The 21,219-nt window shown below is 36.9% G+C and overlaps 3 protein-coding genes and 1 pseudogene across 3 annotated transcripts; 2 read left to right on the forward strand and 2 right to left on the reverse strand.

Moving 5' to 3' along the window:
• The first annotated feature begins 7,533 nt into the window (after positions 1-7,533).
• LOC141814536 (WRKY transcription factor 8-like) lies at positions 7,534-8,138 on the forward strand (annotated as a pseudogene).
• A 926-nt stretch (positions 8,139-9,064) lies between these two features.
• On the reverse strand, positions 9,065-10,430 carry LOC141815313 (uncharacterized). The gene has a single exon (XM_074703248.1). It carries the CDS (start codon positions 10,422-10,424, stop codon positions 9,315-9,317), a length of 1,110 nt encoding a protein of 369 aa, XP_074559349.1. The 5' UTR covers positions 10,425-10,430; the 3' UTR covers positions 9,065-9,314.
• A 1,824-nt stretch (positions 10,431-12,254) lies between these two features.
• LOC141815642 (uncharacterized) lies at positions 12,255-13,926 on the reverse strand. The gene has a single exon (XM_074703593.1). The coding sequence runs from the start codon at positions 13,826-13,828 to the stop codon at positions 12,362-12,364; it is 1,467 nt and encodes a 488-aa protein (XP_074559694.1). The 5' UTR covers positions 13,829-13,926; the 3' UTR covers positions 12,255-12,361.
• A 1,105-nt stretch (positions 13,927-15,031) lies between these two features.
• On the forward strand, positions 15,032-19,776 carry LOC141815312 (U-box domain-containing protein 13-like). The gene is made up of 4 exons (XM_074703246.1): positions 15,032-15,510; positions 17,143-17,259; positions 17,911-18,321; positions 18,418-19,776. Exons 1-4 carry the CDS (start codon positions 15,199-15,201, stop codon positions 19,579-19,581), a joined length of 2,004 nt encoding a protein of 667 aa, XP_074559347.1. The 5' UTR covers positions 15,032-15,198; the 3' UTR covers positions 19,582-19,776.
• The last annotated feature ends 1,443 nt before the right edge of the window (positions 19,777-21,219 follow it).

A 21,219-nucleotide genomic window follows, 5' to 3' on the forward strand; every position in this document is an offset into this window, starting at 1 on the left:
TTTAAAATTTATATGATATCAAACCAAATGCAGTCTCATGGTTTCTTTCCCTTTCAAGGAGAATTTCATTTCATGTAATCTTGTCAAAATATCTTTAGTCAATTTTTATGTAATATGTCATCGCACATTAGCTCATCTATAACTTTCTCTTTAGCAATATAAAAAGATAGAATTCATCACTTCAGCGGCTTCACACATCAATTTTATGATCATTTATGAGAAAGTAAATTTAAAAAATATATATAATTGATCACTATGAAAGATAGTAAGATTTTTATCTACTTCAATAACTCTGTTTCATAGTAATTAATTTAATCATGTCTCGATGATAACATCGTGTTAATAGTTAAAGGCTGAAATTATATTATATCAAATTATATGAGATTTACAGTGTTAATAATCAATAAAAAATGATTTTCCCTAATCTTTTTATTCCTTATTTTATTCTATCAAAGGAAAGAGAGAGAATATATCATTGAAGCAATTTAAACCGAAAATATTCAATTATCAATCTCATTTGGATTTGTATTGAGGTAAAATTATCAATTTGATATGGTTCCGATTTAGCTATTACAAATTGTTATTTTTTTTAAAAAAAATTATAATATAGAGATTAAGTATTACATATATTATTATTATTTTCTTATATTTTAAATCTTAAATTGCAATAACCTTAAATTATTGATGATGAAGTCAGATCAAATTGCAAGGTTGTTAAGGCTTTGGTAGGTATCCTTCTGTTTTAATTTAGCAGCGCCAGGCATGTTGGAGGTGATGGCCAAACTATACATGGCACAAGCTCTATGCCCCTTAAGAACAGCACATGACCGGTCAAGTGATGAGGACTACACATTTAAGTAGGAGCACATGATCGATCGACTGTGTATGAATAAGCGATTGGCACAGATCCTACCCGAGGCAACATCTCTTGCTTATATGCACTCTTAGAGTAAGCAATCTTAATTATCATATATAATCTTAATTATTTAATAATTATATAATTATAAATAATTATATAATTAAAATTATAAAAAATAAAATATATGTTGTTTAATTCAATCTTAAATTGTGTAACAAAAATTTTTTTGATTGAAGATTTTAGTGTATATTCTAATTTAATATTTACTGTATTATTTTTAATTTAATTTTAGATATTTTTATAATTAAATTAATTTAATATTTGATTATTTTTAAAAATAAAATAATTTCAGCGATAGTTGAGGTGATAATTCGACCAAAAGTGATAAAAATGCTCCCAGTGAGGATTGAACTCACGATCAGCGAACGCACTACCACTATGCTATGGAAGCAGTGCTATGTTCTTGTTTTAACTTTTTAAAATGTAAGTATATTACGTGAACTCTAACAAAGATGTTGAATTTTTGAATATTAAATGCTACATTATTTGAAGACTACAAGAAAAGAATTTAAAAAGTATCCTGTTCTTTTGTATCTTCAAGGAAATAAAAGAATTTTTTTACCAATAATTCATAAAATTATTAGTTTATAATTTTGTGCATTGCTTCAAGAATATAAGGTTGCATAAATTTACATCAGTTCATAAATTTGCCCAAGTTGAACAGGAGAGAGCCATGTGAAGAGAGTGTTGCTTGCAATGGAAATACGGAGGAGACACTGCCTTGGATCCTGTTTGCTGCCCAGAGCTCGATTACTATCTAGCTCACTTTTCCATATTGTTCCAAAAACTACAGGACACATTTTTAGAAGCTTAGTATTTTCTGTTGGTCAATGTTTGTCGGAAGGATGCAAATTGATATCGAATCGTCAAGGTTAGTGTTCAATACTATTTTTGTAAAACGATATTACTCTGCTACAAATGTTTACGGATAGCAGCAATTCATTTCTCAAGATACAACGACAACGTCTCGAAATAGTGATACTTTAAATTCCGAAATCAACGAACCTTTTCGTGAGCTTTATGGACTCCGAATGCACAAAATGAGATGAATACTTCGATGGATGAGTAGAATCGATGAATTGATGATTCGATGGATCGATAAAATTTTCAGTATCTGAAGGGATCTATTTATACAAAGGGAAGAGGTAGAATACCCTTTGGTGAGTGGCTGTGACATTTGGACAAGATCGATCTGGGCCGTTCAATTTGGAAGGTTGTAACCTTTCAGATCGACCTTTAATCTTATCCATCAGATCTAGAGGGTTGTGACTCTTCAGATTCCCTTTTATCATCAGCGGTCAGATCTGGATCCAAAGATCCATTCGATCTGATACTTCAGATCAAGCATCATCACCAACGGTCAGATCGCGACTCTTCGCGATCCAACGCTCCAGATCGTATCACATGTGATCCATCACACCTCTTTGATCAACGATTGTCATCCGTTCGCCCAGTCAACAGTCCAGTCATCTCTCCCTGCCCACGTGGATGTCACATATGCACTATCACATTACATATGAGCCTGACATGTCACGCGAGTGCCACGTAGACACTGTTACGTCATCTGAAGCATAAATTTAAGCTCCTCAATGAAGTGCAAAGTGCGCTAACAAAGCGTCCATTGCGCACATGCGCGCGAGCGTGTGGCGAGCTACGGGCTCGCAGGTGCGAGCACCTGCTCGCCTGTGAGAAGAGAGCACATGAGCTTTTGTGCTAACTCCATTAACATAGCAACATTAATAAGGAAGAGAAGTCCATCAAATTTTTTCAATGTTAATGTTATTCTAAACTGATTTTGAACAATTAATTTCTTATTCATCCTTAATCGATTTTGAGCAAATTAATAGTTTAGATCTATCTATGCGAAACATAGATTTTGATTTTGAAGTCAATTACGACTTTCATCAATTCATGACATCACGATTTTTTCATAAAACCGTATTGGTCCGTTAAGATCAATATCCAATAATCCCCCACATGAATAGAAATTAATGCGTGTATGCATACTGACACTTTTACAAGAGTCCAATCGATAAATCACTGCATCGGAAGAGGTAGCTTGTGGCTTTGAATCTTCTGTAATGGAATGCTATCGAGTATACTAGGCTACGCAGTGAACGCGATGTCTTGAACTGCTTAGTTGTTAGTGTATACTAAAACAATAATATCCAAACAGAGACCTATCTCACCTACTTTAGGTTCTCATGGTTGATTCCGTTTCTGCCATAGACACCATGCATCTTGGATTCATGAGTATTTCATTGAAGTAGTCTGTCTTCACACTCACATAGGTAACACTTCTATCAAAAGTATCCTACCATACTCCAGTATATAAAGGTATAGAAGTCATTAAAATCATAAGCTTAATCTCACTACATGTGGTAGGGCAATACAAATTCATCCTAAGATTGGGATAGAGATAAAATATCTCATGTGCTATAACACAACTTTTATAACTTCGTTGTCCTATATATTGAACCAAGATCTTGGGATCTCCAGTCAACAAGATTGGGTTACCGTTACAGTCATTTTTAGTTGTAGATTTTTAATCTTATTTCTCTTGATGAGCAGCATATTTGATCTCGACTTAGCCCTTTCGTAAGAGGATCTGCCAAATTATCTTTAGACTTGACATAGTTGATTGTAATTATTCCATTCGAGATTAACTGTCTAATGGTATTGTGTCTACGACGTATATGTAGTGACTTACCATTATACATACAACTCTGTGCCCTTCCAATTGTCGATTGACTATCATAGTGGATAAGTATGACGGACACATGTTTCGTTCAACTCGAAATATCTTTCAAGAAATTCTGTAGTCATTCAGTTTCTTCAGCTGCTTTGTCTAGTGCTCTAAACTCAAATTTTATAGTTGATCAAGCAATGCACGTCTGCTTAGTGGATTTAAAATCTTTTATATCTGATATCCAATTAGCATTACAATATCCCTTTAATTATACGATAACAAACCAAATGCAGTCTCATGGTTTCGTTACCTTTCAAGGAGAATTTCATTTCACGTAGTCTTGTCAAAATATCTTCTTACTCTCATCTCATGTAATATATCATCACATCATAGATTCATAGTTCTAGCCCATAATTTTCTCTTCAACCATTCTCTTCATCAATTCTGCTCCTCCTAATCAATTAAAATGAACTAGATGTTAATAATTAAAGACAGAAATTATATTATATTGAATTATACAAGGTTTACAGTGTTAATAATCAATAAAAAATGATTATTTCCAATCTTTTTATTCCTTGTTTTATTCTATCAGAGGAGAGAGAGTGTGAATATATCATTGAAGCAATTTAAACCGAAAATATTCAATTATCAATCTCATTTGGATTTGTATTGAGGTAAAATTATCAATTCGATATGCTTCCGTTTTAGCTATTACAAATTGTTAATTTTTTAAAAAAATATAATATAAAGATTAAGTATTACATATCTTATTATTTATTTGTTATACTTTAAATTTTAAATTGCAATAATCTTAAATTGTTGATGACGAAGTCAGGTCAAATTGTAAGGTTGTTAAGGCTTAGGCTTTGGTTCCCTATCCTTCTGTTTTATTAGCAGCGTAAACCATAGCAACTAAGGCATGCTTAAACTACCCTGTCTATGGTCAAACCATACATGGCCCAAGCTCTATGTCCCTTAAGAACAGCACATACCAGTCGACTGTGTACCACTATCAGGGGACTACACATTTAAGTAGGAGCGCATGACCGACCGATTGTGCACGAATAAGAGACTGGCATATATCCTACTCGAGGCTACATCTCTTGCCTAGATCACTCTTTATAGTCTACCAAAATCGAAAGGCAACAATGACTTATCTTGACATCTCAGAAGCTTGCAACAAATATTATGGCAGTTTGGCACACCCCAGCTAGCTTGGCATGCCCCTTGGTTGATCCCACATCCTTTGGCCTAAATTCCATTCGATAAACTTGTCTCCGGTCTATTCAAATTGTCTCATTTTAACCATCAAAATTTGGCCACAACATTATCAAAACAGAGAGTTAATACTGTGAATTCTCGTGCCATGGAAAAGTGTCTAAGTTTCTTTCTTATTTCCTTTCTGAATACTCATGGAGGAAGTGGATGAAACAGAGATACATTGGCTCCACTCTTCAGCAAAGTTACTCGTGAGAGAGCTCCTAGGTGACAAGAATCCCTCCTTTGCTGCTGAAGTATCTGAACCAGGCACACATGAATCAGAGCTTCCAAACAATGAGTCATCCTCTACGTCAAAGAGGCTGCAGAATCGAAACCGACCACTTGCGAATCAGTCATCAACAAGCTCATATCTGCAGTTTACTCTGGGCCAACAATTCAAGACAGAGAGTGCATTATCCGCAACCTTTCAGACCAAGCATTCTTCGACTCCACCTCGGTGAAGATCTCTTGAACTTGATGTGTTTCCACTTTGAGCTAAATCTGTGTACTAGAAAAATGAATCCTCTGCAGGTTGTCTGCACAAGAGAAGAGGTTAGGGCAGTCGGAGAATCGGATGAAGATTTGCAGAATAGCTGATGAAGAAGTCCATAGCTTTGGATCTTTCATTAGGATGTTGAAAGCAGTGTTGTCTCAATACTTCTTGCTGTCCGGGTTTTGCCATTAACCTCATCCAAATTTTTGATAAACCAAAAGAATAGTCAGTAAAGAGACTACACAGGAGTAAGGATCTATAGGATTAAATTACCTTGCAAAAGAGAAGCATAGTATTTGTTTTTTCTATCAAGAAATACTATAATATCTCAAACTCTAAGGCGGAAAATAAATGTTCCCTTACCCTTGCATAGGTATGTTGAAGGAGAGAATATATATAAATATTCTTACAATTTGTTTCTTTCAGTGAAGACAATTCATTAAAGAGAGAAATCATAAGCCTACATTAATTCAGAGAAAAAAAAATCTATGAAAATACACTACCACCATATTGATGATGACGCCTTTCGATTAAATCTGCAATGTAATCTGAATAAAATCTAAAAATCTGGCATATAATTAAACACTTCAAACTTTAAAGTTACATATAGTAGATTATAATATTTCTCTAATTTATAAACCAGGAGGAAATGATCAGTTCTTATAGCTTATTGCACATGCGACCATAAACAAAGAACCATTTTAACTATGCTCCAGTTTTATGACTTAATTACAGGCCAGAAAGGCACCTAATTATATTTAAAGATCAATCTTCTTTTTTTTTTAGCAATTTTCACAGAATCAATTCGTATAGCCTTTACTCACTACTGCCATATTTACAAACAGGCCCCCACCATAAACTCTCTAATTCTCAAAAACTATACAGGTTTCTCCTTACAAGCCTAGCATAAACTTTCACAACGGAGTTGAATCTGGCACTGCCTTTGTCCCACCAGCTGCTATCAGCATGGACAGTGTCATCCCACGTCTCGGTGGTTGATGATTTCCCTCCTCAAGATGTTGCCATTGATATCCTGGCTGGTCATCATTTTCCCATCAGCCCACCTCTCTGGGATGTTGACGATCTGTCATTAGTGAGTTTCCTGTCATCCTGGTCGACTTCTGACACGAATGATTTTCTAATTATACCACTTCCTTGAGACATTGATGTGAACGCCCAATGGGAAAATCAATGGTTGGAAGCTGTCTAGGACGATAGGAAATCCAACAACAGTTAGGACATCAGTGTCCTAAGGAGGTGGGACGATGGAAAAATGATCATCAGGACATTGATGTCGATAGTCAGGGGAGTTATCATCAGCCATGGAAGGTGGGACAATGTTGTCTATGATGATGGCAATAGGTGGGATGATGTTGACGCCAAAATCAACTCCGGCTTTAAGGTTCAACTCACTCTTACAAGTATTGTATCACTATTGTCATATCAATAAACATATCTCTACCCATATACTTGCTAAATCTCCAAAAATATAAAGGCTTCTTGTTACAAGCCTAAACTCTTGCCAGATCAACAAACATATCCCCACCAAAAACTCATGTATAAGGATTCTTCTTACAAGCCTCTGCTCATGAATGTCATATTATGTTCCCACCAAAAACCCATTTATAAGGAATTTTCTTACAAGCCTTAACTCATGAATGGCATATTAACAGATATGCCCCTACAATAAACTTACTAATTTTCCAATATGCTGAGCTTTGCCTAGAAGCCTTAACATTAATGTATCGGCAAACTTGTCCCCATTGCCAAAACTCATTTAAGTTTCCAAAATGATACAAGTCTTCTTCAGTTATTACATGATCTCATGTCACCTACAACAAGAAACCAACCACCCTTTTCAGGATGTTTCATTTCCTTTCGCCTAGATTTTACACCAACATTGGATGACCATTTAAACGAAATCACTAATTCCACTCCATTCCATAACAAAGGCAAGTTTCTATTCTACGAATAAGAAAATAAATAATTGGAATAAACTTTTTACAAGCATACTATACAAAACTACTTGTAGTTAGGTGTAGCTTCCATAAATATTAAATAAGAGAAATAGTAACATGGTATAGACATTGTTCATGGACAAATAAATTCCAGTGTTAGACAATTAAAATGATTAGAGTCAAATGTGCACAGGAAAGGAGACACAAAGAAAACTCATGCATTTTGAATATTACTATAGCCAACATCAAAGAGTTGTTCTAGGACTAACATGGTATGATCGTTATAAAAAGCTCATCCAAACGTAAGTCCGATAACATGATAATATGGACAATTAACTTCATATTAAAGAGAAAGCAAAAGAAAAAAAAATTCTAATTTCCTTTCTTGATGGCTTACAGGATTTACTATAGATGCACCAACCCATGTTGCAATGCCAAGAAGCAAGTAGAGAGGTCGTTGGAAGATCCAGAGATGTTAATAGTGACCTATGAAGGTCTCCACCTGCATTAATGCTCACATTAACCTAGGGCCCAAGAGTATTTTAGTGTGGGGAGTTGGATTGTGAAGAAGCCAAAAGTCCAAATGACGGGTATTCTTGCTGACGGTTCAGATTATGTTTCAAAGGAATCTACAATGTTAAGACCTCTGATCGTGGTGACACAACAAACTTGGCCTGAAGCAGATGAAACAGGAAAGAAACTGCTAGCTAAGAGTACTCACATTGCAGATGACAATATGCAGACATTCTTGGAGGGTGTCATGCATACATCTGATGGTTTGCTAGAGACGTTGTGCCCTTGCTGGTGAGGAAGCCATGAAATCTAACCAATTATCCATACAAGTACAATCTTTCATCAGAAGAATATTCCCAATCATCTTCAACCTCTACATGGAGCCATAACTCTACTTACCTTGATTTACATATGCTTTCAAGCATTCTGTCAGTTAGAGCCATAATTCTTCTAACCTCAATTAAGGTATACTTTCAAGCATTCTATGAGTTACAAAATAGACTAATATACATCGAAATTGGGTATCAGATATGCCAGAATGTGATATAACTTTCACGAAAATCAGTAAATGAATAATATGCTTCTATGAATTACAATATACATCATTTGAATTATTATACCATTTAATGATATATTCCCTTATTTAATCTTCTAGCAGAGTTAATCTAGCTATTCCTTAATAGCAAATTTTTATTTTTTATTTTTATTTGTCCATTGCCACTCCATGCATTTATCTTATTATCCTCAACTCTGCTACTCCACTACCTTCTTCTTTTAGATCCCCTATGACAACTTTCTAGGAGCTCTGTGATAAGATTTTTCTATCAGTAGAGATGGTATTTAAATCCTTCCTCTATTTCCTCCCAATTGTCCTACTTACCAATATTTAGCCATAAATATCTTGTTAAATAAATGGCATGAACTTAATTTAGTTTTTCAAATAAATCTGTTTCAATGCGTATCCTCCTCTCAATTAATCTTTCTCAAACTTTTATGATGTCACTCATGTCACTTTTATTCTCATTAAAGGAATATTAAGAAAATTCTTCATTTCTCAGACATTTTCTTAATTTTAAAAATAATCAAACAATTTAGTTATCCAAAATATATCATGATTTTTTAAACTTTCAAATTTCAATAGGTGCCCATAGCTTATCACGAATAAAGATTCACTTAGACCCTCCTAGGAAAGGGACCTAAGTTTAGTCTAAGTAGGAACAAAAAAATGGGTAGACAGCCAAAGCTCAGATATATTTGCGTTTACAAGTTACAAACTCCAAACCTAAAGACAAGAACTGATAAATGATAACTATTTACACAAGGTTGTAAATCCATTAGCCTTTTTGATGGTCATTCCATGTTCCCAAGTACAAAAGAAGGACAAAGGTTCTTTTTTTGTAGTACATAATGATAATCCGAAGAGTCAAACATTCTCTCTTGCATCTACTACACACCAAAATTCACCAAAAAAATGGCAAAATCTCAGTACACAAACGGAATTAGCCTATATCTGACCTTATTCATGTAGTTTTCATACCTCTCCCCAAAGGACTCCAACATAAGCTCTTCCTCCAAATCCGCCTTCCGCCCATAGTAAACCGCACAAACAGCACAAAGGAACAGCAAGCTGAGCGGTGCCCTCAAAGTAATGCAATGCACCGCGAACAGAAGCATTGTAGAAGCGTATATGGGATGCCTCACCCACCTGTAAGGGCCGAACTGCACTACCTCCATTGGCACCGCCACCTTCTCCGAGTAGTTGGCCAGATAAAGAACAGAATGATAGCGCATGAATAAAGTCATCAGGACGAGAACCCAGATCCCAGCATTGGCCCACCCACCAGGGATTAAGTGCAACTCCGGCCCCTCATACGCAGCAAGCCAGTGCCCAACCAAGACGAGAACGGAGAAGCCAACCTGGAAGGGGCGGGGGAGGCTGACGTCCCACTTGGAGTCGTGAGGGCGAGGGTAGAGGTCTCCATAGAGGCGCCGGCGAACGGACGACTCGAAGAAGAAGAAATAGTGGTAGACAAAGAAGAGCAAAACGGGCCAGCCCTCGAGGAAGCCGTTGAAGTGAGCCGGGGGCACGACGGTGAGCCAGGCAACGGCGGCGGTAACGACGACGATCTGCTGAAAGGGCGAGGCGAGGCCGAGAGAGTGAAGCCGGGCGCAGTGAAGGCCATAGAAGCCGAGGGCTACGGCGGAGATCCAGGGCCAGAAGATCCAGGACCAGCTGAAATAGGTCCAGAAGAAGGGGTCGAGGAGGAGAGCGCTGACCTTCTTGGTCACGGCGAGAGCGACGGCGAGGACGGCGGACCACTTGCAGACTGCGAGCGGGGTGATTCGGTCGAGATCGAGTGGGGGAAGAGGAAGAGGGAGGGAGAGGGCTTTGGGAGCGGGCGCAAGGTGTTTGTGGTTGGGCCTGAGAGAGAGGTGGAAGGGAAATGGACGGGAGACGGAGAGAGCGGAGGAGGGAAACTCCGGATTTAGGTGACGGCGGAGGGACGGGAGGGTTCGAGGTTTCAGGCGAGGGGGAGCAGCAACGCCGGCGACGGTGGAAGGGAAGTGGAGGAAGCGGGCGGCGGCTTCCATGATCGACGCGAGAGACACCGATGAGTTGATACGGTTCTGTCCGGGCTAAATTGGCGGCCCTTATTGGGCCATACACAAAGCCCAACTGTGCGCATCGAGGAAGCCCATGGAAGTCTATTTATTTAATACAAGTAATATTATTTTACATTAAATTAAACATGGTTAAGTCGACGAAAAAGTCATTCAAAAATAGGTTAATATTATTTAATAAAAACTAATATTATTTTACATTTGTTTAATATTAATGTAATTTTATCCAAATTTATTATAATATTATTGGAATAATTTTATATAAAAGATATTTTTTATAAAAGATATTTTAAAATATAAAATAATAATAATAATAAGGACTTTTTGTAGCAGTGAAAACCGGCATTTTGTTTTGTAGCAAATCCTCCTTGGTTGCCGGGTGGGTCCCGCTGCCTCGTCAAACCACGTCGACCCATGTGGTGGGCCGAACCTCGTGTAACCGACTTCGAGTTCGGCTTCGCTTCCAGCCATGCAGATATAATAGTGGCTCGTAAAAGTTTCATTGTAGCCCCTGCATGCTCCGGACAGGGGCGGATCCAGAAATAATTTTTGGCGAGGGCTAATAAAATTTTTTTTACAATGTACAGTATAGAGGAATCAATAATTTTTTTTAAAAAAAAAAGTAAATGTGCGGGAGGAAAAGATCCTGATCCGAAAATCCAAAAATACATATCACTCAAAATGCAGATCACTTAGCCAACTATCTCTTATCCTCTCCTAATATCAAAACGGACAGAATCTCCCCAGTAAATTGGGGGTATAAGAGGTATACATAATGTCCCTGTCCAAATACACATCAAAACCCTTAGACATAGGGCTGATAAACCATCAATTTATATCAGAAATATAATAAAAAAACACATACACAGCTTACAAAGTCAAAAACATCATAACAGCAAATCAAACCACTAAAAAGGAATCCACATACCCAATATGTTGTGCAATTCCTTATTTCCGTTCCAGAATAGGTTAAGCGGCTACATATTGTGACCTAAACAACCACTTTTAAAACCATATGAAGTGCAAAAGAAAATATGGAGCCAAGTAGCCAACATATAAAATCTTAAAAGTCATACCTCTTTTAGTGAATTAATGTAGCTTCATTTCACATATTCTTCACCTTCACAAGGTATCAAAACTTCTCCTGGATATCCTCTAAAATGGACCTGTGAATATAATACACCATTTACATCTTATAGCAAAAGCAATCATATACAGAATAGCAAAAGCAACCATATACAGAATAGCAAAAGAACATACCAAGACAGCATATTAGTGTTGGGTGTGGTCTATGGACCTTGTGGTCTTCGGATAAGAAAGAGGAGGCAATTGCATCCTGCGACTTTTCATCTTTTGAAAACGTTGCAATATTTGCTCATTTTCAATTGTTGAAAAGATATCCTTCTCGATGTATACGACTAGACTGTCATTCATCCACTCGTCTCCCATTCTATTGCGTAAATCAGTCTTTATCGTCTTCATTGCAGAAAATACTCTTTCAACGGAAGCAGTCGCAACTGGTAGAACTAATGTCATCTCAATCAGACGATAAACCAATGGATAAGCTTGATTTTTTAGAGTTTCAACCATTTTCTGAGCAAGACTTCCCAAATCTTTAATTTCAGAAAAATTTGAATCTCGTCGTATATTATGAATGAAATTCTGAAGTTGTTGTTCAATAACTATACAATCATTAGTTGAGAAATCCTCAGGATATAAATCACAAAGTCGAACTAGTTTCTGAACATTGAATTCAGAAAAAGAATTTCTTGGATGAAGACATGTCATACACCTAAGCAATTCTGTGCCAACTTCGGAAAAGCGAGTATTCATCTCTTGTATAACTGAATCAACAACCTAACATTATAATTTGCAACAATAATAATTAATCAGTAAAGAAAATCTTATTAGCGAATATAATAATGTAAAATTTTTAGAAATAATACCTGATAGAAAATCTCCACACGATAATAATGCAAATTGGTGATAATTTGCTTTCTGCGCCTGCTACGACCACCAATCAAACAATTATCATTCATATCCAACACTGGGATCTCATTCAACTCACAAAATGTATTGACTTTATCCATAATTGTAGACCATCCTTCTTCCCTAAATATTTGAAATTGATCTTTCACACTTTCAATCAAACTTATGGCTTGGACAATATTTTGATCTTTTTGTTGCAAGACAAGTGACAATTCATGTGTCATTCCCAATATCATCTTCATCAAGTGCAATATGAAAACAAACTCATAATTCTCCATTTTCTGAATCAAACTTTTGGCAACCCCTCTACTATCAAAAGAACTAGAATCATCACAAATATTCTCCATAACTTGTATCACTGAAGGCCACATAGATAATAGACGAACCAATGTCAAATAGTGAGATCCCCAACGAGTATCTCCTGGCCTTGCTAAATTAGTTTCTTGATTTTCACCACTGCCAGTACTAATCTCTCCACCCTCTAACATTGCAACAATTCTATCATGTTCAATTTGCCTAAGTTGATCTCTCCTTTTACATGATGCTCCAGTCGTATTCACAATCATAGAGACATAGTTAAAAAAATCACTCACATTGATATTACTCTTGGCAACAGCAACAATAACTAATTGCAATTGGTGAGAAAAACAATGAATATATCTTGCATATGGATTTTCTTGCAAAATGAGAGATTTCAACCCATTGAATTCACCCCGCATATTTGAAGCTCCATCATATCCTTGACCTCTTAACCTGGATAATGATAATCCATGTTTCACAAATAAAGCATCAATAGCATCCTTCAAAGAACGAGAACTAGTGTCAGATACATGTACAATTGCAAGGAATCGCTCAATCACTTGTCCTCTTTTGTTCACATATCTCAAAACAACTCCCATTTGCTCCTTCACTGAAATGTCTCGAGACTCATCAACCATTAAGGAGAAAACATTATTTCCAATATCTTCAATTATGGAAACTGTGATCTCAGAGGCACAAGCGTGTGTAAGATCTTTTTGAATTGCTGGAGAAATCATTTGATTGTTTCCAGGAGCATTTTGATTAATAACCTTGGAAACTTCTTCATTTCGTTGACTGTACCATTGAAGCAATTCAAGAAAGTTTCCTCTATTTAAAGAACTACTTGACTCATCATGTCCACGGAAAGATAGCCCCTGCTTCAAAAGAAATCGCGTAACATCTAACATTGCTGTTAAACGGGTACGATAAGAAACCTCCATATCTCGCCCATGTGCTCGTAATATATTTGAAATACCATGTCTTTGATCTTGAAAAGATTCAAACTGTATTCTAGCATGATTATGACAACTATCCACAACACCAATATGCAAATTAAATCTTTCTAATGCATTTTTCCAATTCATGAATCCTGTTTTTATAAAGACATCCTCTTTATATCGACCTCCTTTATTTGTTGGTTTAAAAAGATAACACCATAAGCAAAATGCTGCATCTTTTGATATGCTATATTCTAACCATGTATATATTTTATACCAACTTTCTTGGAAACTTCTTTCTTGATTACCAAAAGTTCTTTTTGGATACACATGCCCAATTGGTTGACAAGGGCCCCTAGTCAAGTACTCTCTTCGGACTTGATCTCGAATAGAAATATCAAATTCTTCAATTGGCTTTCGTAATCCTGGATCACTAACAATATCATTTAAATCTAATTCGACATGAGATTGATTTTCCACAGCTTCACTAATATTAGGATCATTGGAAGAATCCTCGTTACGAAAACGTTTAGGTTTAAAAAACCTCTCCATAATCTACATAAAGAAATAATTAAGATGAAAGTAAGATTAGGTATTACTTTAATTGAAATCAACCTAATCTGAATCAATCAGTATTAAATTAAATCCCTCCTTATCAAGCTCGATGGCGCCGGCGTCGGACGGAGGAGGAACCGCGAGGAAGGGAGGAGCGGCGGTGTCGGCGGCTGGTGAGGAAGACGGCGCGAGGAAAGCAAAAGAGAGGCGGCGGCGGCGGCGGGCGAAGATGAGGAGGAAGGAAACAGAGGTCGGCGAAGATCGCGGTTGAGGATGAGGAATACTGGAATAGGTTTCGGCGTTATAGGGTTTCTTAACGGGTTGTATCCATTAAACCATATAACCCAATATTCTTACCCGGTATTTTAATCGCCTACAGGCAACATGGGCGAGCGCTCCGCTTGACGAAGACGACGACGAGCACTCCAGCGGGGCGCTGTGCTCAGCCGCCACCGGCGCCACGAGGCGGCGTTGGTGAAAACGCTAGTCGCCGATCGCCTATCCCTGCTGCTCCAGACCTCCAGCCCCTCCAGCCCCCTCCAGCCCCCTCCAGCCCTCTCCAGCCCCCTCCAGCCCCAGCCCTCGCCGGCGTTGGTGAAAATGCTGGTCGCGGCTGAGCCACGAGGCGGCACTGGCGATCCTGGCGAGGGCTTCAGCCCCCTCCAGCCCTCGCCTGGATCCGCCCCTGTTATTTTTTCTTTTCCAACCTGTTTTTTTTTCTTTTCTGATTCTATGAGGATGCATTCATAAAAACTCCTCGGACACGGCCAATGGCTACTGCTGCTTGCACTCCATCTTCGGCAACGGGCGAAGACAAAGGGGCTGCTTTTCGCGTCCTCGTTCCCTGAACCAATCGCGGAGCAATCGATCCACATTTTGTTCAATTGATCACGGAATCGAGTTTTACGCCGTTCGATTGCGGCAGTCGAGGCCGATTGGTCGAGTAATTGCCTGGAAGAGCGATGGAGGAAGTAGAAAAGAAAGCTGCCCTAGTGCCGCCGGCGCCGGCGCTTCCAGCGCGATCGGTTGTGGAGAGACTGGCGGAGGCGGTGGAGAATATTGCGAGGATCTCTGACTTCAGGAAATCCTACAAGAAGCAGTTCTGCAACCTCTCGCGACGGATCAAGCTGCTGGCGCCGATGTTCGAGGAGCTGAAAGAGAGCAAGGAGACAATCAGTGAGCAGGTGCTATCCACCATGGAGAAGCTTGTTCTGGCGCTTGATTTGGCCAAGGACCTGCTCCGTCTGGGGAGCAGTGGGAGCAAGATCTTCCTGGTAACTATTTCGATTCTTGGTCTCTCTTTTGTTGTGGTGATCAGTGGTGATTTTTTCCTTCCAATTTCTTGTATACCTTTCACGGAAATAATTTACATTTTTTTTTGCTGTTCTCGCCTTAATTCAGTATCGTGTCCTCCTTAAAAGGAATCTTCTTATGCATTTGCATCTGATCTATGCATTGCTGATTGCTATTTAGAATCATGTAGATTGTCAAACTAATCCTATTTTAGCTTTTTTTTGGATGATTTTTTGATGGCGACAAATAGAATTTCTTATCGGTGGAGCATTTTGGAGTTTAGAAGACGATGTGAAATGCATTTGGAGATTGCGAGAACCTAAAAGATTTGTAGAGGAGAGTTTTATACTTGGGGAGTGTTGTTTTATTATCATTTTTTTATTGTTTGGAAGCACTAGAGGTGAGATGTTTTTACTTTTGTCATATTTGCTTGACAAGAGTTTCGGGAGGATTGAAAAATCTCTTGTACTAAAGTGAGAATCTATTTGTTTGATTCTCATTCTATGTTTGATCTCATAACATATAGACTTGGATTTTATTCGAGAATGTGGACTTACATTGTAGTTTTATTTTCCTTATGTGCTTGTGTTATCTACTAGGGAAAACAACATTTTTGCCATGTTGTCTTGTGGTGGAAATTATTTTGCATTCTAGAGGCACTGGATCTGAATCTATAAATCGTGGTTTGAGGTGGTGGGTTCTTATAAGTGGTGTTAGAAAGTCTCCAATCTCATCTGATAATATCCAAGGCACTTGTGTTTCCAACACATTATGTAGGAAGATTCAGATTTGCAGTAAAATTAATCCAGCTGATAGAAAGAGTTCCTTCAAATTGTCTATAATTATATGTTCATAATTTCATTTGTCTCTAAATCTGCATTGTTTTATCTGACTTTTAACTTAGGATTTTGTAGTCAATAAATGGCTGATTGATACTAGCTTTAGCATGATCAAGGTGTTATAGTTTACAATCTCAGCTCTGAAACGCATTTATAGTGAAATATAATTCTCATAGCAGTCTGATTAGAGTGTTTGTCCGAGAGTGTTGATATGTGAGAGAATTTCAAGGTTAATTTTATAGAAGCATATTTTATCCTTGTATCTGAGATTTCCTGATTATCGCTGTTTTTTTAAAAAACTTTTGTTGGATAATGTAATCAAGGCAGATTTGAACCCAGTACCTTTAGTTTCAAAACCTTTACCAGCTACATAAGTTGACACCTTTGTAATTTCCTTGTTATTGTTTATATTCAGAAGACTTGAGCAAGCTTTCGGGTGTAATTTCTTGGTCAAAATTTTTAGGGCGATCATTTTAGTTGAGTTTTCTAGGATGTTCTTCTGGAGTTCTGACAATACCCATAAACAAACCTTATCTGAAACTCAGATGCCTCTAGATGTTGCAATTGTGGAGAACCGTTGTTTCTGAACTCAATTTGATTTTCAGTAGACGCAAAAGGTTTCCTCTAGGATTATTTTAGAAACAATATTATATACTGATATGATATTGCACCTCATGCACACAACTTAGTAACTGATCTACTGCATGTGTTGAATGCTAGCATTGTATTCGATGGATTTACTCAACTCATGAAAATTTGCAATTCTGTTTTCAGGTCCTTGAACGTGATAGAATAATGGAAAGATTCCAAAAAGTTACATACCAACTAGAACAAGTTCTGGATGAAATTCCTCTTGATGAGATTGACATATCAGATGAAATAAAAGAACAGGTAAGCCATCATCATGATCATAAACCTTCTCAGTCCTCTGCGAGCTTGCAGCATTCGTGATTTTTTTTTTTAGTTACATTTTTTATTTTTTAAATATGTTTTTTTATATTATAAATAAACTGTTAAATATATATAATAGTTATAATTATTATTAATAATAGTTATAAAATATTAAAAATTATTTTTAAATTTTAATAAAATAATTTAAAATTTTTAATATATTAAAAATTGAATGTAAACTTAAAATAATCTAAAAAATTTCCAAAATATATTTCTTAAATATTTCAAATAAATTTTTATAAATTTACAAATACATTCAAAAATAATTTAAAACCTTCAAATAATTTTATTATTATCTTTGAGCCTTTTAAATGATTTTATAATTTTAGATTTAGTTTTGAATTTTGAGAATTATTTATTTTTTAAATAGTTGTTACAAAAATTTAATAGGTATTATCTTATGAAAAAATATTGAAATATAAACTCAACACCACAAAATATAACATCAATAGTGAGTATATTTTTAATAATCAAATATTAATAAAATTAATATATAAAATTTTAAATTATGGTTCAATTACAAAAATATATTGCTCTATCTTTAAATATGATAGTTGCGATGACTATTTCTAGTCATGTGCTCTTCTGCAGGTTGAGCTTGTGCATTCTCAATTCAAAAGAGCCAAAGAAAGGATTGATAGTCCTGATGCTGAGCTGTACACGGAACTTTTAATGGTTTACCATATGAGTGTTGATGCCAATGTGGACTGTTCCATTCTACAGAGATTGGCAGAAAAGTTAGAGCTGATGAGTGTATCAGATCTCAAACAAGAGTCTGTTATATTGCATGAGATGGTTGCCAACGATGGTGATCATGGAGAGGTCATTGAAAAAATGTCAATGCTGCTAAAAAGGATAAAGGATTTTGTGCAGACACATGAATCAGAGTTAGTCTCACTCACAAGCAGAGACGCTTGTGAAACTCTTGTTATTCCCAATGACTTCCGCTGTCCTATATCCTTGGAGCTAATGAGAGATCCAGTTATTGTGTCCACCGGACAGGTCCTGAAATATCTTTGTTGCTTTTGTTGTCTTGTCCCAATGATTCATTCTCATATACGAATATAACTGTAACTTTTCTATTTCTGTGTTTTACAGACTTATGAACGTGGATACATTGAAAAATGGCTGGAAGCAGGGCATGATACTTGTCCAAAGACACAACAGAAACTATCCAAATCATCGTTGACTCCTAATTATGTTCTGCGCAGCCTCATTGTGCAGTGGTGTGTGGCAAATGGTGTGGATCCACCTGAGTGCCCCAGCAAGCCTCAGCCAGTCTGCTCTGCAGGTGAACATGCTAAAGTCACATATCTTCTTCGCAATCTATCTTCACAGAATCTTGAGGAGCAACGGTCAGCAGCTGGTGAACTGCGCCTTCTTGCTAAGCAAAATGCTGATAACAGGATCTGCATAGCTGAGGCAGGTGCCATACCTCTGCTTGTGAGTTTGCTCTGCACAAACGATGTACGCATGCAGGAGCATGCTGTTACTGCAATTCTGAATCTCTCTATTTGCGAAGAAAACAAGGGGAAGATAATCATCTGCGGTGCTGTTCCTGGGATAGTGCACATTCTCAAGTCAGGCAGTATGGAAGCACGAGAAAATGCTGCTGCGACACTTTTCAGCCTCTCGGTGGTGGATCGAAACAAAGTCATAATTGGTGAGTCAGGGGCAATTCCCCCTCTTGTATTGCTATTGAGTGAGGGAAGCCAAAGGGGCAAGAAGGATGCTGCTAGAGCACTCTTCAACCTGTGCATTTACCAGGGTAACAAGGGGAGAGCAGTTCGGGCCGGGGTGATTCAAACACTAATGACACTCTTGTTAGATCCTGAAGGAGCTATGATGGATGAGGCACTCGCAATCATGGCAAATGTGTCAAGTCATCCTGAGGGGAAAGCCGCAATCACCGCAGCTGAACCACTTGCATTACTAGTAAAGGTGATAAGAAGCGGGTCAGCAGGGAACAAGGAGAATGCGGCTGCTGTTTTGGTGCACCTCTGTAACGGGGAGCAGCAGCAGCAACATTTGGCCGAGTTGCAGGAGCAAGAGATGATGGTACCTTTGCAGGAAATGCTAGAAAACGGTACCGATCGAGGCAAGAGGAAGGCTGCACACTTGCTTGAGCGAATGAGTTGGTTTATGGAGCAACAGAAGGAGGTGCAAGCTTTAGCTGAGGCTGAGGCTGAAGCTCGAGCACGGACTAAGACACTCGTGGACATGTTAAGGGATACAGCTTCATCAGCTTCAACTGATACATAAGTTAAGGTTGTGATTACTTGTGAGATGGGGAGATCAATCGGATGATGCAAAGTTCTCGATTTTTATGGAGGGTTGCATCGGTTCTCTCCTCAGATTTTATATTTCAGTAAGTTTCATGACTTGTTCTACCAATTCAGTTATGAGCTTTCATCTCTTTCATTTTTGCTACACAGGTTTAAAGTCTTAGTGGTGTGATTGGCAGAATGAAATGGTAAATGATTCATTCCTCATGATTTCATTCTATTGTTTAGATCGTGGTGGAATGATTCATTTCATTTCAATTATTCTATAGTTTAAAATGTGGAAAGCTTCCTGTTAATCATATTTGTTAAGTTGTTATTTCAAAATTAAATTAGGGGTAAATAAAATGAGGGCTGAAGGTGTCAAACCAGTTGGTGTTGGTTCAATCTAACCTAGTCTTTAGGTTGAGTCGCGCGGCAGGTGCTCGACAAGATCTTTGATTAGTATGGTTTGATTAAAGTATTTTTATGTATATAATTATTAATTAGTATAGTTTGATTTTATCGTTTTCACATAGATGTAAATTGAAATGGATCTGTAGTTTTTATATGTATATCATTATTAATTAGTTTGGATTGATTTTATCTTTTCATTAAGTGGGGTGTAAACGATTTAAATTTAATTGTATTTAAGTTTATTTTTTTTAGTTTGTTAAAGTTTATTTATTAAAAATTTAAATCTCTCCGGGGCATAGTTGAGTTGATTAATGAGAGACAGATTTGTTGAAGTGGACAAGGGTCGAAACCAAGCCGAGGCAATATCCTTCCTTATCAATTGTAATTTCTCGATTTACCTCTTCATGGATAGTCGTTAGATGTCTTCGACGGTGATTGACGGAGTTCCTCAACAACGTGTCGCAATGTGGTCCTTAGCATTTTATGACGTAGTTTCTTTGACAATGTACAACAATTTAGTAAAATGCTTCTCCTCATATCCCTATCCTTCTTTTCAGTTTCAAAAATCTCATCCTTGAGAAGATAAGCAAGGAGGGGAGCTAAATGTCACTTGTTGTTATTGTTTGATTCTGTTAGTACGGGTTTTCAATTGATGTAGACTCTTTCATTAGTATGGAAAACCTATTGAAAAGTGCCTTCATTTCACCGCCTTCTCCTAAAAGTCATTTTTTTTACCACTAATCTTTTTTCATAGCATTGACTTAGGGGTTTAGAAGTTCTTTTTAAATAAATTTTGATCAGTTGTATTTTGTTTTTATTGTACAATAATTTATCTCTTTGATATTTTTTTATGTAATGAATTGAATGTGCTTTTTGATAAATCTTAATGTTCATCTATTGAATTTTGATTTTTTATATACAAAAAATTTATTTGTTAGTCCAATATTATTATATTATTTATTTATTTTCATATTCACTTGTGCATTTGATGTAGGTGTTGATTGGAAATGGGTGAACAAGTCAAGAAGGATGTAATTAAGTGGATTGAAGAGATGGATCTTTATAGATGTTGTGTTAGAATAATAAGTTAATGGTAACAGAGTAGGTAATAATTTTACATCTACTGAATATAAAGATATGATTGTCATTTGCAATGAGAAGATAATTAGAAGAATAGAATTAAAATATTAAAAAATCACTTCAATTCCTGTTATGATTTGTT

This window comes from Curcuma longa, chromosome 21 (assembly GCF_044706935.1).
Source record: "Curcuma longa cultivar G26 ecotype Majalengka, Jawa Barat chromosome 21, ITB_CL_G26_1.1, whole genome shotgun sequence".
In the NCBI taxonomy this organism is placed as follows: domain Eukaryota; kingdom Viridiplantae; phylum Streptophyta; class Magnoliopsida; order Zingiberales; family Zingiberaceae; genus Curcuma; species Curcuma longa.